The sequence below is a fragment of the Odocoileus virginianus genome, chromosome 2 (genome assembly GCF_023699985.2).
Source record: "Odocoileus virginianus isolate 20LAN1187 ecotype Illinois chromosome 2, Ovbor_1.2, whole genome shotgun sequence".
Taxonomy (NCBI): Eukaryota; Metazoa; Chordata; class Mammalia; order Artiodactyla; family Cervidae; genus Odocoileus; species Odocoileus virginianus.
In genome coordinates this window covers 14,564,298-14,587,545 of record NC_069675.1, presented here as the reverse complement: position 1 = coordinate 14,587,545, position 23,248 = coordinate 14,564,298, and the positions used below count along the sequence as shown (strand labels likewise).

At 40.1% G+C, this 23,248-nt stretch overlaps 1 protein-coding gene across 1 annotated transcript in view; it reads right to left on the bottom strand.

The window, feature by feature from the left end:
• The window catches only part of YIPF4 (Yip1 domain family member 4), a 37,406-nt gene extending 16,526 nt beyond the window's left edge, over window positions 1-20,880 (bottom strand). The window contains exon 1 of the mRNA XM_020905881.2: window positions 20,558-20,880. Within this exon, the coding sequence (XP_020761540.1) occupies window positions 20,558-20,636 (79 nt within the window). The 5' untranslated portion in view covers window positions 20,637-20,880. The remainder of the gene's footprint in view (window positions 1-20,557) is intronic.
• Window positions 20,881-23,248: the final 2,368 nt, after the last annotated feature.

The following is a 23,248-nucleotide window of genomic DNA, read 5'->3' as shown; positions in this document are numbered from 1 at the left end:
ATTCAGCTAGAGATAAAACCCAAGTACTTTTGAATGCACTGTCCTTCTCTGCTTAGGCTTAAAAAATAGTCTCTGTAGATGCTGCCATAGAATCTTTTGATTAAAATACTCTCTCAAAATTACTTTCTGCTTCATCTTACTCTGAGATCAAGATGAAAGAGTTGAAACTTAACTAAAATTCTATTTCCAACAGGTACAAAGAGTGCTTTTTTTTTTTTTGCTTTAACAAGAGGAAGATTTAGATGAAGTCATTAGTAAAACAGTGACATGAAAGGTTTTGGAATTATGAGACAGGAAGGACCTTAACAACTGTTTCCTGGCCTCTTGGAAAGACTGCACTTAAAGTCCTTTTCTACACCAAAAAAAAGATATACAAATCCTAGAGCTAAGGAGTGCTGTGAGAAAGAATTGTATAAGTTTAGTAGTTTTTCATAGCATGGATGCAGAGCCTCAAAAAGGCACTTTTAGCTTACAATTTGGTAGTGTTTTCCATTCTAGGCAATGTAGAAAAACATCATGGACACATATAGGACAATGATAGAAGCAGCAGTTTGACACATCACTCAGTTCTCCCAAGATACAAGTAGATGTGAGTACAAAAAAAAAGCAACAGAAAAGTTAAAAAAAAAAAATCAGTAATTATCCTAAAACATGAGCAAGCTAGCACATAAAAAACAACATCTGAAAACAATGAGAAATATTCCAAAAAAAAAAAAAAAAATCGCTCCAGGAGCACAGCTGTCTTGCATTAAACCAGAATAGAAAACAAGCTAGCTTGATCAACTCCAGCACAGGTATCCAGAATTACACGGCTTCCCCAGGTGGTGCTGGTGGTAAAGAATCTGCCTGCCAATGCAGGATACACAGGGACACGGGTTCAGGAAGACCCCCTGAAGTAGGCAACACCACCCCATTCCAGTATTCTTGTCTGGAAAATTCCATGGGCATAAGAGCCTGGCGGACACTACAGTACATGGGGCTGCAAAGAGCTGGACTCAAGTGAGTAAGTGAGCACATCTACCAGAATTATAATACACTCATTTTAAATTAATTTTTCTTTGTTGTTTTTATGTAGTTGCTAAGCCATGCCTGACTCTTTGCAACCCCACGGACTGTAGCCCATCAGGCTCCTCTGTCCATGGAATTTCCCAGCCAAGAATACTAGAGTGGGTGCCATTTCCTTCTCCAAAGGATCTTCCCAGCCCAGGGACTGAACCTGTGTCTCCTGCTTGGAAGGCAGATTCTTTACCACTGAGCCACCTGGGAAGCCCAAATTCTCTCTTACTATGCTATAAAATTCTTGTCATTTTCTAAGTAAAAAGACAACAAGGATAATAATAAATATAAGTGGGTTTAAGAGGAAATAATCTTTGAAAGAAATCTCAAAAATGTTTCCTTTGCTTGTCTGGGCTCAGAGTGAAGAAGAATATCAATACATTTCAAATTTTATTGAAAGCCACCTGGAAAAATGGCAGAACAAAACTTAATGGTAATTCTCCCTCCTTTTCAATTCAAGTTGGGTTGAGGAATCCTTTCTCTGAATCTTCTACTCAGCCTGAGAAGTTTACTTTGAAGAATTTGGTCAGTTTAGTATGATGGTATACTCAGGATGAAATTTACTGCTGATCTGCCCCTATAAAAGTTCTAATTTTATGAAAGAAGAGTAAACTGCAATGAACATGAACATTTTGTTGGTACTTGCCAACTTCTTATATACATGAATAAGCATTTTCTTACTTAACAAGAAACAAGAGCAAGGACAAAAAAATTACTCCATTTTATTTGAATGAAAATGAAATCCATGTGAGCTTAAATCTAAACCAGAATGGACTATCTGTGCAGCAAAATAAAACAAGCACATGTTTCACACTTAAGGGATAAATTCCACTGTTCTATTTTAGTTATAAAAACATTTTAATGCATATATAGTCCAATGAAAGAGCTCAAGAAACCAAGCAAGTACATAATGGTTTTATAATAGCTAGACTTCCCAAGTAGCTCAGTGCTGAAGAATCCACCCGTAATGCAAAAGAAAGGTTTGCTCAGTGCTGAAGAATCCACCTGTAATGCAAGAGAAAGGTTCGATCCCTGGGTTAGGAAGATGCCCTGGAGAAGGAAATGGGAAACACTCTATCACTCTTGCCTTGGAAATCCCACAGACAGAAAGGCTGGCAGGCTACAGGCCACAGGTTGGCGAACAGTTGGGCACAACTTAGGGACAACAGCAACAGACCTATATTGGAGCTTGATTATGTTACTCCATAAGAAAAAATTTTAAAGACTTGTATAAAATTATGTCCTAGGTAATATTTCTATTCATATCATTTTGGTTTACGATTTTAGCAGCTTTACTATGTGATTTACTATCTGAGGCAAGAGTACTGGAGTGGGTTGCCATTTCCTTCTCCAGGGGATCTTCCCGACCCAGGGATTGAACCCAGGTCTCCCACATTGTAGGCAGATGCTTTACCATCTGAGCCACCAGGGAAGCTCTTACTATTTGATACTACTAGCTAATTTTCATATTGCACATAACATTAATTAAAATAAATTAAATCTCCTGAACCTGCCTTTAGAAAAATTAAATCTCATCTTGCACAAGATGAGATGAGCACAACAACAAAACCAGTTGCTGTTCAGTCACTCAGTTGTATCTGACTCTTTGTGACCCCAGAAAAAAAGACTGCACCCAAGTACTGCATTTCGGACTCTTTTTGTTGACTATGAGGGCTACTGCATTTCTTCTAAGGGATTCTTGCCCATAGTAAAATGGTCATCTGAATTAAATTCACCCATTCCAGCCCATTTTAGTTCACTGATTCCTAAAATGTCAATCAATGTTCATGCTTACCATCTCCTGTTTGACCAATTCATTCATGAAACTAACATTCCAGGTTCCTATGCCATACTGTTCTCTATAGCATCAGACTTTACTTTCACCACCAAACACATCCAAAACTGGGCACTGCTTCTGCTTTGGCTCAGACTCTTTTTCCCTCTAGAGCTATTTCTCCACTCTTCTCCAATAGCATACTGGGCACCTACCAACCTGGGGAGTTCATCCTTCAGTGTCATATCAGCCTTTTCATACTGTTCATGGTGTTCTTAAGGCAAAAATGCTGAAGTGGTTTGCCACTCATTCCCTTCTCCAGTGGACCACGTTTCTGTTAGAAAAATCAATTATCTAACAGAAATTTATTTTATTTGCTTTATGAGTCTTTTAACTCTTACTTTGAAATAATTATAGATTCACAGGAAATTGCAAAAAGGTTTTATGTACCCTTCACCCTGTTTTCCCCCAATGGTACCATTACATGTACTATCAAAACCAGGACACTAACATTAATACAGTCAATAGAACTTACTGATTTTACCAGTTTAAAGCACACTTATTTGTCTATGTATATGTGTATTTGTTGTTGCTGTTTAGTTGATAAGTCATGTCCAACTTTTTTGCCAGTTGGACTTTCACCACCAGGCTCCTCTGTCCATGGGATTTCCCAGGCAAGAACACTAGAGTGAGTTGCCATTTTCTTCTCCAGGGGATCTTCCCGACCCAGGGATCGAACCCACATCACCAGCACTGGCAGGCAGATTCTTTACCACTGAGCCACCAGGGAAGCCCTGTATGTGCGTACAATTCTATGCAATTTTACCACATTTCAGATTTGTCTAATACCTTACAAATTTAAAATTTATGAAAATAAATGTCAATTTTTAAAAAAGGTAAATCTTGCATAACTACCTTCTTTTCCTCCCCAAAAAAGGTTGAGTCATTTTCAATTTTCAAACAGGAAAGAAAAGCTAATTCTTGCACCCATTATATATCGTATACTGTGTTTCATGAGCATATTGTATAAAGGGTATTTGTGATAATAGCTACATGAATATCATGTTTTTAAAAATCAAGCAGGAAATTTTTAAAAAGGAAAAACTAAAGGTTCCTCTATCAACACTACTAAATTGTATTAGAGGTGATATCTTTTCTGGAGAGGGGGAATATTACACAAAATAGGCTAGTTACCTTAACAGATTAACAGGAAATTACTGTTTACTCAAAAAGAGCATATTAACACAAAAATTACTGCATCATTATGCCTGCAAATTACTGATCACAATCATGTCCTAACAGTTGTATTGTTTTTATGGGGAGTGTCTTAGTCTGTTTAGGCTGCTATAACAAAATAAAATAGACTTGTAAACAATAGAAATTTGTTTCTCACAATCCTGGAGGTTGGAAAATAAAGTCAAGGTGTCAGCACGTTCAGGTAAGGGCTCTCTTCTAGCTGGCTGACTTCTCCTTGTGCATCCACATGGCAGAAGTGGGTATGGAGCTCTAGAATCTTTTTCACAAGAGCACAAATCTCATTCATGAGAGCTCCATCCTCATGATCTCAGTACCTCCCAAAGGCTCCACTTACCAACATCATCACTGGGCATTAGAATTTAAACATTATGAATCTTGGGGGACACAACTCTTCAGACCATAATGAGGTAGAAACACTGAGGAGGTTGAGCTCAAAAGGCAATAAACTTAGCCCAGTTCTCTTCTGTAGACGTTAATCAATTGGCAGCTTAACATGTTAGCTTAACACTGTAGCTATTTCAAAAGCATCTAAAACTCAACATGCCAAAAGTGAATTCTGGATATTTAAGGTTTTCGTCTAGCTTCTTATTTCAGTGAATAATACCACTATCCTATCCAGCATTGTAAACCAGAAAGAAGTCTGATTATCCTTGACAGTTTCCTTCATTCACATGCTTCCCATACCATTCAACCACCACTAAATTTTATCACTTTTATCTCTTAATATTTTTTGAACATGCCCACTTTTCTCCATTTCTACCACCAGCGCTAATCTAGTACAAACTATCATCTTCTGCCTGCATGACTATAATGGTCTGCTAACTGCTCTCCCTAATTATTTTTTCAATTCATTCTTACCTATAGCTAGAATAGTCTTTCTTAAATGCAAATCTTTCACTCTTGGTCTAAAATCCTTCGGTGGCCTCCCATTGTTTTTTCGGCTAAATCTAATAATCAATCTCCACATGCCCTATCTACTTCTTCAGAACAATTCTCTGTCTCCCTCCCCACCGTGACCCTATGCTCCAGTCACATTAAGCCGCTCAGTTTTCTGAATGAATCAAGATCCCTTTAACCTTAGGGACTTTGTACCTGGTTGTTTCCTCCAACTTCAGATAATTAAATACCACTCACTCTTCAGTTCTTAGGTATACTTATTTAAGAAATTTTCCATGGTTTCCCTGACTAGATAGCACTAGATAGAAGTAAAAGGAATTCAGATAGGAAAAGAAGAAGTGAAACTCTGTTTGCAGATGACATGACGCTCTACATAGAAAACCCTAAAGAATCTACCAGAAAATTACTAAAGCTAATCAACGAATATAGTAAAGTTGCAGGATATAAAATTAACACGCAGAAATCTCTTGCATTCCTATACACTAACAATGAGAAAACAGAAGAGAAATTAAGGAAACAATACCATTCACCACTGCAACAAAAAGAATAAAATACTTAGGAGTATATCTACCTAAAGAAACAAAAGACTTAGAAAACTATAAATCACTGATGAAAGAAATCAAAGAGGACACAAACAGATGGAGAAGTGTTCATGGATTGGAAGAATTAATATTGTCAAAATGGCTATACTACCCAAAGCAATCTATAGATTCAATGCAATCCCTATCAAGTTACCAATGGTATTTTTCACAGAACTAGAACAAATAATTTCACAATTTGTATGGAAATACAAAAAACCTCGAATAGCCAAAGTAACCTTGAGAAAGAAGAATGGAACTGGAGGAATCAACCTGCCTGACTTCAGACTATACTACAAAGCCACAGTCATCAAGACAGTATGGTACTGGCACAAAGACAGAAATATAGATCAATGGAACAGAATAGAAAGCCCAGAGATAAGTCCACGAACCTATGGATACCTTATCTTCGACAAAGGAGGCAAGGATATACAATGGAAAAAAGACAACCTCTTTAACAAGTGGTGCTGGGAAAACTGGTCAACCACTTGTAAAAGAATGAAACTAGAACACTTTCTAACACCATACACAAAAATAAACTCAAAATGGATTAAAGATCTAAATGTAAGACCAGAAACTATACAACTCCTAGAGGAGAACATAGGCAAAACACTCTCCAACATAAATCACAGCAGGATCCTCTATGACCCACATCCCAGAATATTGGAAACAAAAGCAAAAACAAACAAATGGGACCTAATGAAACTTAAAAGCTTTTGCACAACGAAGGAAACTATAAGCAAGGTGAAAAGACAGCCCTTAGATTGGGAGAAAATAATAGCAAACGAAGCAACAGACAAAGGATTAATCTCAAAAATATACAAGCAACTCCTCCAGCTCAACTCCAGAAAAATAAATGACCCAATCAAAAAATGGGCCAAAGAACTAAACAGACATTTCTCCAAGGAAGACATACAGATGGCTGAAAAACACATGAAAAGATGCTCAACATCACTCATTATCAGAGAAATGCAAATCAAAACCACAATGAGGTACCATTACACGCCAGTCAGGATGGCTGCTATTCAAAAGTCTACAAGCAATAAATGCTGGAGAGGGTGTGGAGAAAAGGGAACCCTCTTACACTGTTGGTGGGAATGCAAACTAGTACAGCCGCTATGGAAAACAGTGTGGAGATTCCTTAAAAAACTGCCATATGACCCAGCAATACCACTTCTGGGCATACACACCGAGGAAACCAGATCTGAAAGAGACATGTGCACCCCAATGTTCATCACAGCACTGTTTATCATAGCCAGGACATGGAAGCAACCTAGATGCCCATCAGCAGACGAATGGATGAGGAAGCTGTGGTACATATACACCATGGAATATTACTCAACCATTAAAAAGAATTCATTTGAATCAGTTCTAATGAGATGGATGAAACTGGAGCCCATTATACAGAGTGAAGTAAGCCAGAAAGATAAAGACCATTACAGTATACTAACATATATATATGGAATTTAGAAAGATGGTAACGATAACCCTATATGCAAAACAGAAAAAGAGACACAGATGTATAGAACAGACTTTCGGACTCTGTGGGAGAAGGCGAGGGTGGGATGTTTCAAGAGAACAGCATCAAAACATGTATATTATCTAGGGTGAAACAGATCACCAGCCCAGATTGGATGCATGAGACAAGTGCTCGGACCTGGTGCACTGGGAAGACCCAGAGAGATTGAGTGGAGAGGGAGGTGGGAGGGGGGATCGGGATGGGGAATACATGTATATAAAAAAAATTTAAAAAAAAAAAAGAAATTTTCCATGGTTTCCCTGACTAGATAGCACTCCTTTCACAGTCGCCTTGGCTCTTCCTTCACAGCACTTATTGTATATAATAATATATTTGTGTTTATTTGGTTCTGTCTCTAACTCTCTGATGGGAGAATCTAAGTGTGCTTGTTGTCCTTTTGTTTTGAACAGGTTAACTCCAATACCTGTTACAGTACCTGGTCCATAGTAGGCAGCCAACAAATGTGTGCAGTTTGGATGGATTAATTAACGGAAGGGCAAACAGCTGCACAGAGCTTGAAAGAAAGTAATAAGAATGTAAACTGAAAGTTAGGGCAACGAAGACCTTTATCATTCTGCGGTGTATTTTGGTAACACTGTAACCTGCAATGAAGACCTAGAAGACCTTTTAGAACTAACACCCCCAAAAAGATGTCCTTTTCATTATAGGGGACTGGAATGCAAAAGTAGGAAGTCAAGAAACACCTAGAGTAACAGGCAAATTTGGCCTTGGAGTACGGAATGAAGCAGGGCAAAGGCTAATAGAGTTTTGCCAAGAGAATGCACTGGTCATAGCAAACACCATCTTCCAACAACACAAGAGAAGACTCTACACATGGACATTACCAGATGGTCAACACCGAAATCAGATTGATTATATTCTTTGCAGCCAAAGATGGAGAAGCACTATACAGTCAGCAAAAACAAGACCAGGAGCTGACTGTGCCTCTGATCATGAACTCCTTATTGCCAAATTCAGACTTAAACTGAAGAAAGTGGGGAAAACCACTAGACCATTCAGGTATGACCTCAATCAAATCCCTTATGACTATACAGTGGAAGTGAGAAATAGATTTAAGGGACTAGATCTGATAGATAGAGAGCCTGATGAACTATGGATGGAGGTTGGTGACATTGTACAGGAGACAGGGATCAAGACCATCCCCATGGAAAAGAAATGCAAAAAGGCAAAATGGTTGTCTGAGGAGGCCTTACAAATAGCTGTGAAACAAAGAGAAGCGAAAAGGAAAGATATTCCCATTTGAATGCAGAGTTCCAAAGAATATCAAGGAGAGATAAGAAAGCCTTCCTCAGCAATCAATGCAAAGAAATAGAGGGAAACAACAGAATGGGAAAGACTAGATTCTCTTCAAGAAAATTAGAGATACCAAGGGAACATTTCATGCAAAAATGGGATCGATAAAGGACAAAAATGGTATGGAACTAACAGAAGCAGAAGATATTAAGTAGAGGTGGCAAGAATACACAGAAGAACTGTATAAAAAAGATATCCACAACCCAGATAATCACGATGGTGTGATCACTCACCTAGAGACATCCTGGAAAGTGAAGTCCAGTGGGCCTTAGAAAGCTTCACTACGAACAAAGCTAGTGGATGTGATGGAATTCCAGTTGAGCTATTTCAAATCCTGAAAGATAATGCTGTGAAAGTGCTACACTCAATATGCCAGCAAATGTGGAAAACTCAGCAGTGGCCAAAGGACTGGAAAAGGTCAGTTTTCATTCCAATCCCTAAGAAAGGCAATCCCAAAGAATGCTCAAACTACCACACAATTGCACTCATCTCACACGCAAGTAATGCTCAAAATTCTCCAAGCCAGGCTTCAGCAATACATGAACCGTGAACTTCCAGATGTTCAAGCTGGTTTTAGAAAAGGCAGAAGAACCAGAGATCAAATTGCCAATATATGCTGGATTATCGAAAAAGCATGAGAGTTCCAGAAAAACATCTATTTCTGCTTTATTGACTATGCCAAAGCCTTCAACTGTGTTGATCACAATAATGGAAAATTCTGAAAGAGATGGGAATACCAGACCACCTGACCTGTCTCTTGAGAAACCTGTATGCAGATCAGGAAGCAACAGTTAGAACTGGACATGGAACAACAGACTGGTTCCAAATAGGAAAAGGAGTACGTCAAGGCTGTATATTCTCACCCTGCTTATTTAACTTATATGCAGAGTACATCATGAGAAATGCTGGGCTGGAAGAAGCACAAGCTGGAATCAAGATGGCCAGGAGAAATATCAATAACCTCAGATATGTATGTGACACCACCCTTACAGCAGAGTGAAGAGGAACTAAAAAGCCTCTTGATGAAAGTGAAAGAAGAGAGTGAAAAAGTTGGCTTAAAGCTTAACATTCAGAAAACTAAGATCATGGCATCTGGTCCCATCACCTCATGGGAAATAGATGGGGAGACAGTGGAAACAGTGTCAGACTTTATTTTTTGGGGCTCCAAAATCACTGCAGATGGTGACTGCACCCATGAAATTAAATGACGCTTACTCCTTGGAAGGAAAGTTATGACCAACCTAGATAGCATATTAAAAAGCAGAATCATTACTTTGCCAACAAAGGTCCTTCTGGTCAAGGCTATGGCTTTTCCAGTGGTCATGTATGGCTGTGAGAGTTGGACTGTGAAGAAAGCTGAGCACCAAAAAATTGATGCTTTTGAACTATGGTGTTGGAGAAGACTCTTGAGAGTCCCTTGGACTGCAAGGAGATCCAACCAGTCCATCCTAAAGGAGATTAGTCCTGGGTGTTCATTGGAAGGACTGATACTGAAGCTGAAACTCCAATACTTTGGCTACATCATGCAAAGAGTTGACTCATTGGAAATGACCCTGATGCTGGGAGGGATTGGGGGCAGGAGGAGAAGGGGACAACAGAGGATGAGATGGCTGGATGGCATCACCAACTCGATGGGCATGAGTTTGAGTAAACTCCGGGAGTTTGTGATGGACAGGGAGGCCTGGCGTGCTGCGTTTCATGGGGTCGCAAAGAGTTGGACATGACTGAGCCACTGAACTGAACTGAACTGTAACCTGCAATAACATGAAAAATAAAATATGTATCTAATGAACTGGAATGTATTAAATTAAAAAAAACTAGACACTGTATCAAGAAAAGACATTAGGGCTTTCCTGGTGGCTCAGTGGTAAAGAATCCACCTGCCAAAGCAGGAAATGGGTTTGATCCCCAGTCCAAGAAGATCCACATGCTGTTGAGCAACTAAGCTCGTGTGCCACAACTACTGAGCCCACTTGCTGCAACTACTGAAGTGTGTGCGCCCTTGAGCCCCACCAGGAGAAGCCACTGCAATGAGAAGCCCATGCACCATAACCAGACAGTAGCCCCTGCTCACTGCAACTAAAGCCCCTGCAGCAACAAAGACCCAGCACAGGCAAAAAAAAAAAAAAAAAAAAAAACAAGACTTTTTTTTTTTTAAAGGAAGAGACATTAGAGGCTTTTTAATAAAGCAGATATACAAAATTATATTTGCACTCTGTAAACATAGTCCTTGGAGAGGGAAATGGCAACTTACTCCAGTATTCTTGACTGGGAAATTCCATGAACAGAGGAGCCTGGCAGGCTACAGTTCATGGGGTCGCACAGAGTCAGACATGAGTTAGCGACTAAACAACAATAAACATAATCTTAGCTGCACTATGTGAAAGTGAAGGTGTTCAGTCATGTCAGACTCTTTGCGACCCCACAGACTGTAGCCTACCAGGCTCCTCCGTCCATGGGATTTTCAAGGCAAGAGTACTGCAGTGGGGTGCCACTGCCTTCTCCAGGGGATCTTCCCAACCCAGTGATTGAAAGCGGGTCTCCTGCACTGCAGACAGACGCTTTACCATCTGAACCACCAGAGGACTGATTTACGTGGGGAGAGGCTGAGGAGCAAGTACTGTCAGTAAAAAATAGAGAAGAGAACCGGAAAGGACTTGAACTAAGGCAATGGAGCTATTCTGAAATAATTGGATGATCAACTGACTATGAGAAGGTGAAAGAGACACTAGAGACAAGTTTCTGGACTTTGGCAAGAGGAACTATATCACAAACATTAAGTCGTTTTCTCTTTAGTACTTCCCTCATTTTCAACATTGGTTAAGCAATCCACCAATAAATATTTATGGCTCACTTATTTCTATAAGCCCTGAGAGTGATATAAAGAAGTAAGATACTTCAAAGAGTTTAAAATCCAATTGGTGATATATCCAAACAATGGACTACTATTCAGCCAGAAAAGGAATGAGTTACTGATACATACTATAATATGAACAAACCTTGAAAGCATTATGCTAAGTGAAAAAAAAAAAAGACACAAAAGGTCACATATTGTATTATTCCATTTACAAGAAATATCAACAATATGCAAATCTCTAGAGTCAGAAAGTACATTATGAGAAAAAAAAAAGAAATTAGATTAGTGGTTGCCAGGGACTGGAACACAGGGAGGGAAAGGAGAGTCACTGAAAATGAATACAGGATTTCTTTTTAGAGTGCTGAATGTAATACAAATCCTACTAGTACTGTAAAACACACTCTTCCCTAGGTAAAAGACAATGCCTACTGCCAACAGATCATAGGTGAAACAGGAGTAAAGAGGCCAAAGTTATCAAAGAGGGGGTCAGGAGGGCTATGTGGAAGCAGACCCTAAATCTGGCATGAGGTAAGTGCATGAGCAGAGAAGGAATAAGAAATCATTTCAAAGATGGGAGAAAATATTCCCAGGTGATGTGACCAACAGAGGCTTAATCTCCAAAACATACAGTTCACACAACTCAACAACAGAAAAACAAACAACCCAATAGAAAAATGGGCAGAAGACCTTACCTGACCATTTCTCCAAAGAAGACATACAGATGGCTAGCAGGCACATGAAAAGATGCTCAACATCACTAATTATTAGAGAAATACAAATCAAAACTACAATGACATACCACCTCACGATGGTCAGAATGGCCATCATTAAAAAGCCCACAAATAACAAATGTTGGGGAGGGTGTGGAGAAAAGGTTACCCTCCTATACTGTTTGTAGGAATGTAACCTGGTGCAGCTACTTTGTGAAGCTTCCTCAGAAAACTAAAAACAGAATTACTGTATGATCCAGCAATCTCATTCCTGGGCACATACCGGACAAAACTATATAATTCAAGCAGATTCATGCACCCCTATGTTCATAGCAGCACTATTCACAATAGCCAAAACATGGTAACGACAGAAACGTCCATCAACAGAGGAATGAATAAAGAAGAAGTGGTATATATATACAATGAAATACCACACAACCATAAAAAAGAAGGCAATAAAGCCATTTGCAGCAACATGGATGCAACTAGAAATTATCATACTAAATGAAGTAAGTCAGAAAGAGAAAGACAAATACATTATCACTCACATGTGGAATCTAAAATACAGCACAAATGAACCTATTTACAAAACAGAAACTGACTCACAGACATAGAGAACAGACTCTCAGTTGCCAAGAAGGCAGCAGTAAGAGGAGGAAGGACTGGGAGTCTGGGATCAGCAAATATAAACTACTGTATATAGGATGGATCAGCAACAAGGTCCTATATACAGCACAGGTAACTATGTTCAGTCTTCTGTGATAAACCATAACGGAAGAGAATATTTGAAAAAGAATGTCTCTATGTGTATAACAGAGTCACTGTGCTGCAAAGGAGAGACTGGCAGAACACTGTGAAACAAACTACACTTCAATAAAAAAATTAAATTAAAAAAAAGAAATCATTCCAAGGAAAAGAAAGGGCAGAGACAAAGGCATGAACACCCAAGGCTAATGAAAGGCACAGAGTTTTAAAACTGTGGAAGGTAAACTGGAGACAAAGTGTTAAGAAAGTATCAGGTTTAAAAAAAAAAACAATTTTTAAAAACTTGTCTTTATCTTATAGGTGTTTCTTTATGTATGCTCTGTGAAATCTGGATCCTATATGATGCCCTCTACAAAAAGCTTTTGATACTAAGTTTGTAAAACCCTACATACTGCAACTCCACTCAGATTTTCAGAACTAATACTGTCATATTAAAGACTCTGGGCATTATCTTTACTGCTGAGGATCCACCTGTATATGAGAGGAAACAAGTATAAGGTCCAGCAAAGTGGCAAGGACTACTGGATGCTGAGGAAACAGGAAGTAACAGAGATAGTTTAGCTGTGAAAGTAATGAAAAGCAGGAGGAGTAGAGTTAATTAAAAAATTCTGTCAATTAGGAGGGGACCTGTGAGTGATAACAGAGATGGAAGAAACAAGAGGAGAAATATTAATTTTAAAAGTGCTAGGAAGGAAAACAAAGAGCAAGAAAAGCTCCAAAACAGGCAACAAGATACGGGAATAAAAGCATATACAGGCTTATCCTAGGAAAGGAAGAAACTTTTCCTTTAAGATTTGGAAGAAAGATAGATGTTTTGATATAGATACAAATATATTTAGGGGTGGAAAAACATGAGGGCAGGAAAATGGTTACTGCTGGTTCAGACCATCTTTTTTGCTAAGCTGTCTCTGTTCATCCCCTTTCCAACCACATGTTGGACTTCCGTTCAATTTGAGTTGGCTTCAGTTTTAGTAGAACAACAGCCTTATCTTAATCAAAAAGTATCATGTAGTCATCAAACATTTATTAAGTTCCCGCTATAAACCAGGCGCTGTGCTAGGCAGTGAGTATGGTACTGGCAGACAGTAAAACACAGCTTCTAACTCCAAGGAGCTGAAGCTATAAATCAGCATTGTTTTAGGTCTGTGAAGATTGGGAAGTATAAAATACAGGGGCTCCTGTGCTCAGTCATGTCTGACTCTTTGCAGCCCAATGGACTGTAGCCTGTCAGACTTCTCTGTCCACAGAATTTTCCAGGCAAGAATATTGGAGTGGGTTGCCATTTCCTACTCCAGGGGATCTTCCCAACCCAGGGATCAAACCCTTGCCTCTCCTTCATTGGCAGGCAGATTCTTTACCACTGAGCCAGCTGGGAAGCAATATACAGGGACTGTCTCAGCCAATTACTGCCTTTGCAATAATCACAAGGCTGTGATCAACAAAGAGGTTAAAATTGGGAAAAAAAGCTCAGGCTTAAATTGAAGAAAGTAGGGAAGACCACTAGGCCAATCAGGTATGACCTAAATCAAGTCTCTTATGATTATACAGTGGAGGTGATTAATAGATTCAAGGGATGAGATTTGAGAGACAAAGTGCCTGAAGAACCATGGACACAGATGCTTTACACTGTACAGGAGGCAGTGACTAACACCATCCCAAAGAAAAACAAACCCAAGAAGGCAAAGTGGTTGTCTGAGGAAGCTTTACACACAGTTGAGGAAAGAAGAGAAGCAAAAAGCAAGGGACAAATGGAAAGATATACCCAACTGAACGCAGAGTTCCAGAGAACAGCAAGGAGAGATAAGGAGGCCTTCTTAAATGAACAATGCAAAGAAATAGAGGAAAACAACAGAATGGGAAAGACTACAGATCTCTTCAAGAAAACTGGAGATACCAAGGAAGCATTTCATGCAGGAATGAGCATGATAAAGGACAGAAACGGTAAGGACCTAACAGAAGCAGAAGAGATTAAAAAGAAGTGACAAGAATACACATGGAGAAGGCAATGGCAACCCACTCCAGTACTCTTGCCTGGAAAATCCCATGGACGGAGGGGCCTGGTAGGCTGCAGTCTATGGGGTCACAAAGAGTCGGATACGACTGAGCGACTTCACTTTCACTTTAACTAAGGTCACATGATAAGTGGCAGAGCTGGGATTTGAACCCAGGTATTCTGGCTCTAGAGACTGCTCTCAGTCACTCAGCCTCCTGTACTCTTTTGTCCCTCCGTCATTACTCCAGAGCATTGTTTTGGCCTTTGAAGTAGGAATAAACGCATTCTCAGTCCCCTGTCTTTGAACAGCCTGACAAAATGCCTGGCTCTCCTCTCCATGGTTGAAACCACACTCAACCTTTAAAACTCAGCTAAGCCCCCACCCTGTTTGAAGTTTCACCCCTGAGCTTTGGCTGTACCCTTTGATGCCTCGTGGCTTCCTTCCTGTACCTGCTTGCCTGTTTCCAGCTTTTCCCTTTCTGGATGTCTTCCTTTCCCTGAGGAGATCAGGAGCTCTGTGGCAGCAAGGACCAGACCATGAGCCTTGCTCGTGTCTCCCGTGGGAGCTGCAAGTGCTCCCGGGGTCCCTGGGGGACTCTCTTGACCGAGCTTCTTGGTGTAGACATAGCCTGGCCTGACAGTCCCCTCCAAAACCAGCCAAGACCTTTAGAGATTGAGTTCTAGCCCATGTAACTTCCACACGATACAACATGAACAACCGCTTGCTGCTCTCAGTTGGAAAATCAGTTTGCTTTTTTCAGAAGAAATGACTTCATTTGAAAAATCTCCTTACCAACTAATAACATAAAATGGCTCTTCAAAATGCAAAAAAAAAAAAAAAGAATACACAGAAAAACTACACAAAAAGGTCTTAATGACCCAGATAACATGATGGTGTGCTCACTCACTTAGAGCCTGATATCCAGGAGTCAGAAGTCAAGGGGCCCTTAGGTAGCATTACTACAAACAAGGCTAGTGGAAGTGACAGAATTCCAGCTAAGCTATTTAAAAATCCTAAAAGATGACACTGTTAAAGTGCTGCATTCAATATGCCAGTAAATTTGGAAAATTCAGCAATGGCACAGGACTGGAAAAGGTCAGTTTTCATTCCAATCCCAAAGAAGGGCAGTATCAAATAATGTACAAACTACCAGATAATTGCGCTCATTTCACATGCTAATAAGGTTATACTCCAAATTGTTCAAGCTAGGCTTCAGCAGTACCTGAACTGAGCACTTCCAGATGTACAAGCTGGATTTAGAAAAGGTAAAGGAACCAGAGATCAAATTGCCAACATCTGCTGGATCATATAAAAAGCAACGAAATTCCAGAAAAACATCTACTTCTGCTTCATTAACTATAATAAAGCCTTTGTGCGGATCACAACAAACTGGGAAATTCTTAGAGATGGGAATACCAGACCACCTTATCTGCCTCCTGAGAAACCTGTATGCAAGTCAAGAATCAACAGAATTGGACATGGAACAACAAACTGGTTCAAAATTGGGAAAGGGGTATGTCAAGACTATATATTGTCACCTTGCTTATTTAACTTATATGTAGAGTGCATCATCTGAAACGCCAGGCTGGATGAATCACAAGCCTGAATCAAGACTGCTGGGAGAAATATCAATAACCTCAGATATGCAGGTGACACCATCCTACTCACAGAAAGGGAAGAGGAATTAAAGAGCCTCGATCAAAGTGGAAGAGGAGAGTGAAAAGGCTGGATTAAGATTCAACATTCAAAACACGACGATTATGGCATCTGGTTCCATCACTTCATGGCAAATAGGTGGGGAAAAAATGGAAACCGAGAGAGACTTTATTTTCTTGGGCTTCACAATCACTGCGGATGGTGAATTTAGCCATGAAATTAAAAGACACTTGCTCCATGGAGAAAAGCTATGACAAACTTACATATTAAAAAGCAGAGACATCACTTTGCTGACAAAGGTCTACACAATCCAAGCTATGGTTTTTCCAGAAGTCTTGTATGGACATGAGAGATGGATCATAAAGAAGGCTGAGTGCCAAAGAATTGATGCTTTTGAACTGTGGTGTTGGAAAAGACTCTTGAAAGCCCCCTAGGCAGCAAGGATATCAAACCAGTCCATCCTAAATGAGATTAGTTCTGGTTATTCATTGGAAGGACTGATGTTGAAGCTGAAACTCCAATACTTCGGCCACCTGATACGAAGAGCCTACTCACTGAAAAAGACCCTGATGCTGGGAAAGATTGAGGGCAGGAGAAAAGGGCAACAGAGGATGAGATGGCTGGATGGCATCACCAACTCAATGGACATGAATCTGAGCAAACTCCAAGGGACAGTGAAAGACAGGGAAGCCTGGTGCACTGCAGTGAGGTCTCAAAGAGTCGGACACGACTTAGTGACTGAACAACATCATGGTTTTTAAAGAATGTTCTTCCCTCTTTTCCTTTAAACTGTACCTGAAGAACTTTTTCCTGAAGAACTTTTCCTTTAAACTATACCTCATCTTTCTCTAAAGACCTCCTTGATCCCTTCCTGCACTTCTACCTTTCAACCTCCTTTTTATAGTATTTATTACGTATGATGAATTTTTAAAAATCCCTTTCTTATTAAGCCATTTCTCAGTGTTACAGACTTCCTCATATGCAGTCCCTCGCATACAGACATACTCCCTTCATTCTACATTAAAAAAAAAAATCACTTATCTTTAAAAATTTGGCAAAATATTACCTCTATTAAATTGTCCCTGATCTTTCAGCTAAAAAAAATGTCCTCCTCTCCTGACTGATCTTTCATAATATTCTAAATCAGAGCTTCTCAAGCTTTAATGTGCTACATGAATCACTGAAGGATGATCTTGTCAAAATGTATATTACAATTAAGCAGATTATTCTGCATTACTAGTGCCCAGCAATGCCAATGCTGCTGGTCTGTGGAAATGAAACAGGCAAAGAATCATTTATTTGTGTGATAAAAAATAAAGTCAAAGGGTTGCTTCAAAGACTTCTATATATTTTACATGTGTATAACAGTAACGTGTATATCATTGTTGTTGTTCAGTCGCTAAGTCATTTCTGACTCTTTTGTGACCCCATGGACCCTGCCAGGCTCCTCTACACTCTTGCACTTATACACATGCATTTCCTTACTGCTTTTGGATGTAGGTTTACACCCCAGACTTGAATATTCAGTCTGGATTTCATTATTCACTTATTTATTCATTTACTGGCCATACATAGCCTATGTTCTTTTAACTTGTACTTATGGACCCTGCTTTTACACACATTATCTTAAGTAGTTTTCACAATATTCTTTTAAGTGTGCTCTTCACTTTACTTATTTAATGTAAGTTTATAGGAGCTATGTGATTTGGCCAATATCACACAGCTACTGCCAGAGTCAGAACTTTAACTGAAGTCTTCCAGTTCTAAATTCAGTAATTTTTTAGTTATACCATCCAGATGTGCTAAGTTTTGTAGTCAAAAATGTCAATGTCATATGAGACAGAAGAAAGCAGAAATCATTTATTCCTTCAACAAACAATTATGTTGTGATGTTTATATTCTGAGCTCTGTGCTAAGTACCAGATACAGAAAAGATTAGGGAAGTTTCTGAGTAACAGTTAAGGAAAGTTTCAGCAAGGAAGGAGTATTTTATTTCATCCTGGTGTAAGGAAGAGAAACTGCATTCTAAGCATGAGGACCAGGATACACACATATATGGATACAAACACCAAGGCACATTTTAGAACAAAGAACATGTACAATTAGTAATGGTAAGTATTAAGAGACCTGAGCAGAATCTAGGACAATATACATGAAACACCTGTAGGCTGAAAACATTCATGTTTAGACAAAAAACATAAAAACAGAAAAGCAAGAATTTACATGGCATGCTTAGGAACCAGAGAAGAGACCTGGCATCACAGAGTGAATATTTATGTTAGAGAACAATAAAAAATAACTGTGGGGCCAGTTGATAATGAAACTCAAAGCAGCAGCAACACTGCTAACAAGTACTTAGTATTTAACTCTGCCAGATGTACTAAGTGCTTTGCATCTGCAAAATGTTTGAGCACTTGGATACCATCATTCTCATTTTAAGTATAGGAAAACTGAGGTTAAGAGAGATTGAGTAATTTGCCCAATATCACATAGACAGTAACTGGTAAAGACACAATGGAAATCCAGGATTTTATACTTTATAAACACTATCCAGTTTACAAAAATACATGAAAGCTGCATCATCATTTAGTGTAAAGAAATCTGCGGAGACAGAACACTAGATCTTAATTCCAGATCCTTCATGTGGAGGTTACTGAACTTTTTTAAGCCTCGGATTCACTAAGACTCAGGAATAATAAAGCTCAGCAAGATTCTTAAAAAGATCAAACAAGTCAGTTGCTTAAAATAGTCTGCATATTCCAACTGTATAAGGTTATACACATGAGATTATTATACACCTATCTATCTTTGTCTCTATTTCCCTGGATATATATGGAGTCTATACAATTTTGGAGGATATGTGGACAAGTTTGAATAAAACATGGATTTTACTTATTCCAGGTTTCTTGGTTTTATGTACGGAGTCAATGGATTAGTTTGCTATATTATCAGATTTCTTCAGTGTGTTTAAGAAAGGTAATTCCTGGGGGAAGGGAGGATATGAAAACTATACAGATACATGAGTTTGAACAAACAGGCTGTGATACTAAATAACATAATTTTTGCTTAAAGACTGGGAAATTAAGGTCGCTTATTCCTCCCCAAGCACTAGGCTACCAAATGTAGATGTAACAAATTAAAATATTTTGGGTGGCCATATTTCACCAAATTCCCGAATTACATTTAAATGTATCAGCTATGTTCTCTAAAATTTGTGTTTTACATTTTAAATTATGGCCAAAAGTACAGTATTTTTAAAAACAAAATGTCACTCAAAAAACAAAAACGAGGAAAGCAAACAGAAAAAGGGAAAGCAAGTTGCATTAACCAAATATTACAAAACTAGTCTTCTCGGGAAACACACTATGTCCTTCCCGAGGATGAAATTTCTACAATTAAGAAAAATTTATTTTTTTCATATTGAGCAGGTAAGTCTCGTCACTGGAAAATTACTGGTTAACAAAGTCTAACGAAAGGAGCAGAAAAAGATTTCTGATACAAAGAGTTTGGTAAAGTACACAGAAAAGGAGGAAAACAAAATCCTCGCCTACTGTAGAAAAATCTCTCTAGCTTCCTCAAAAGAGTATCTGGCGAAAATCTGGAGAACCTACTGGGAACTCTAGGCTGGATTACAAGAAGTTTCAAACACATCTGGGTTTACTTCTCTGAACACTGTCAAATACCATGAAATTGGAGGAAAACTAGGGACGTAGGAAAAATACCAGATTCCATAAAAACCATGAACTCTTCGAGGAAGGTTAGTATTCGTAGCGCCGAATCTACGCAAAAGCTATGTACTGATAAACAACCTCATTCTCATTCTTTGACACCGATCCCAGCCCATCTAACCATTCGTTTCTGAGTTACAGCAAGTCATTTTAGAAATAAAGTCTTGGGTCCCGTGGGTGCACTCGAGGTAGGTAAGTCCGCCAGATAAACCTGACACCAGATGGTGTGGGAAGGGCCAGAAGCTGACCGAGTCACTTGGAAAGCTCCCCACGCCCCACCCTCGGCCACCCGGCCCTCTCGGAAGGCCCGGCGAACGCAGAGGCTCGAGTCACCCGTAGGTCAGCTTCCTGTCCGTACCCACCAGGCCACAATCACCTCGGCATCAGAAAGACCCTGCCGTGTCCGCCCGGCGTCCCCCGGGGTGGCGGGCCCTTCGAGGGCCCAGTCTCACCTTCCGCGTCAGCTGAGGAGACAAAGGTGAAGTCCCCGTTAGTGGGGGTATACGCCGGGGGCGGGCCCGGCGGCTGCATCTCGCGGCCCCTCCGAGCCCGCGGCGGAGGAGGAGGCTGCGGCTGGGCCCAGGCCCTAAGGCGGCCGCGGCGCCGACCCGCACCCGCGCCCTACGGTGGGACCCGCGAACCGGGAGATGCAGGCTGGGAGCAAGGCCCGAGACGAACGCAGCTAGCCACGGAGCTATCCCCAAAGGTCCCCACCGAAGCACCCTCGGTGGCGACCGCCCAGGAAACACGACGCCGGCGCCCTGACAGGACCATAACAGTGACAGCGCCGCTGTGATTGGCTATTTGTAATCTGCTCTTCCATTGGCTCCCTGAGAAAGGTTCTGATTGGCTCTCCCTCTTGTTGATTGCGGAAGTTTACCCGGGACAGGAAGTTAATTTGTAATTCGTGGAAAACTCCGGCGTCTCACTTTTTTCGTTTGTTTCCGTCAAGTCTCCTGTCTTCTGGCTTTTCTTTATATTCTCTACTTTTGTTAACTGGGCGGGGTAAAATTTTTGAGAATTGGTAGTGTTTTTACAGGTCAGCCTTGGAATATCCCTAGATTCCCTTTCTTTTAGTCATTAATTGTATCTCCCTTCCTTCTGTTTTTAACGTTTTAATTTTGTATTGGGGTATAGCCAGTTAACAGTGTTGTGGTAGTTTCAGGCGAACAACAAAGGGACTCAACCATACACATACATGTATCCATTCTCCCCCAATATCTTGACTTAAATTGTATATGGTCCCTAAGACTGACTTTTCTCATCTGTGAAATGATTTGCATTGGACACTTTAAAAAAAAAAAAAGCTATAAATTTCCACTCAAACATTAGGGCTCTTGTCTACCACATTCCTCAGTGAGCAAGGCAATTTCAGGCAATTAAGCCTGAAAAGGTAAGGAAGGAGCACAGTTAGAAGAGCACCTAAATCTTCTGAATTCTAGCCCAGTTCTGTTTTCACAAGGTTCTGTCTGCTGATAAACTTGTTCAGTGGCTACGTCATACCCAACTCTTTAAAACCCCATGAATTGCAGCATGGCCAGGCTCCCCTGTTCTTCACAATCTCCCAGAGTTTGCTCACATTCATGTCCATTCAGTCTATGATGCTGTCTAACCAGCTTATTCTCTGCCACCCCTTTTACTTTTTGCCTTCAATCTTTTCCCAGCATCAGGGTCTTTTCCAATGAGTCTGCTCTTCCCTTCAGGTGGCTAGGTATTGGAGCTTCAGCATCAGTCCTTCCAATGAATATTGAGGATTGACTTCTTTTAGGTGTGACTGGTTTGATCTTGCTGTCCAAGGGACACTCAAGAGTTCTGCAGCACCACAGTTCAAAAGCATCAATTCTTTGGCTCTCAGCCTTCTTTTATGATCCAATTCTCACATCTGTACATGACTTCTGGAAAAACCGTATCTTTGACTGTATAGACCTTTGTCAGCAAAGTGATGTCTCTGCTTTTTAATATATTGTCTATGTTTGTCAGAGCTTTTCTTCCTCGGAGCAAGTGTCTTTTAATTTTGTGGCTGCAGTCACTTAATTTTGGGCTACAGTAATTTTGGAGCCCAAGAAAACTCCAATACTTTGGCTGCCTGATGTGAAGAACTGACTCATTAGAAAAGACCCTGATAGAAAGATTGAAGGCAGCAGGAAAAGGGGACGACAGAGGATGAGATGATTGAATGGCATCACCGACTCGATGGACATGAGTTTGAGCAAGCTCTGAGAGTTGGTGATGGACAGGGAAGCCTGGCATGCTGTAGTTCATGGGGTCACAAAGAGCCGGACATGACTGAGCAACTGAAATGAACTGAAGAAAATAAAATCTGCTTCCAGTTTTTCGTCATCTATTTGCCATGAGGTGATGGAACCATATACCATGATCTTTGTTTTCTGAATGTTGAATTTTAATCCAGCTTTTCCAGTTTCCTTTTTCACCTTCGTCAAGAGGATCTTCAGTTCCTCTTCACTTTCTGCCATAAGGGCGGTGTCATCTGCATATCCAAGGTTGTTGATATTTCTCCAGGCAATCTTGATTCCAGCTTGTGAGTCATCCAGACTGGTGTTTTGCATGATGTACCCTGCATATAAGTTAAATAAGCAGGGTAATAATATACAGCTGTGATGTACTCCATTCCCAATTTTGAACCAGTTCGTTGTTCCTTTCTGTTATTAACTGTTGCTTCTTGACCTGCATACAAGTTTCTCAGGAGGCAGGTCAGGTGGTCTGGTATTCCCATCTCTTAAGAATTTTCCACAGTTTGTTGTGATCCACACAGTCAAAGACTTTAGCATAGCCAATGAAGCAGTAGTAGATGTTTTTCTGGAATTCTCTTGCTTTTTGTATGACCCAACGGATGTTGGCAATTTGATCTCTGGTTCTTCTGCCTTTTCTAAATCCAGCTTGTACATCTGGAAGTTCTTGGTTCACGTACTGATGAAGCCAAGCTTGAAGGATTTTGAACATTACCTCTTAGCATGTGAAATGAGTGCAATTGTAGCTTGCACATTCTTTGGCATTGCCTTTCTTTGTGATTGGAATGAAAACTGACCTTTTCCAGCCTTGTGCCATTGGTGAATTTTCCAAATTTGGTGGCATTTTGAGTCCAGCATTTTAACAGCATCTTTTAGGATTTGAAATAGCTCAGC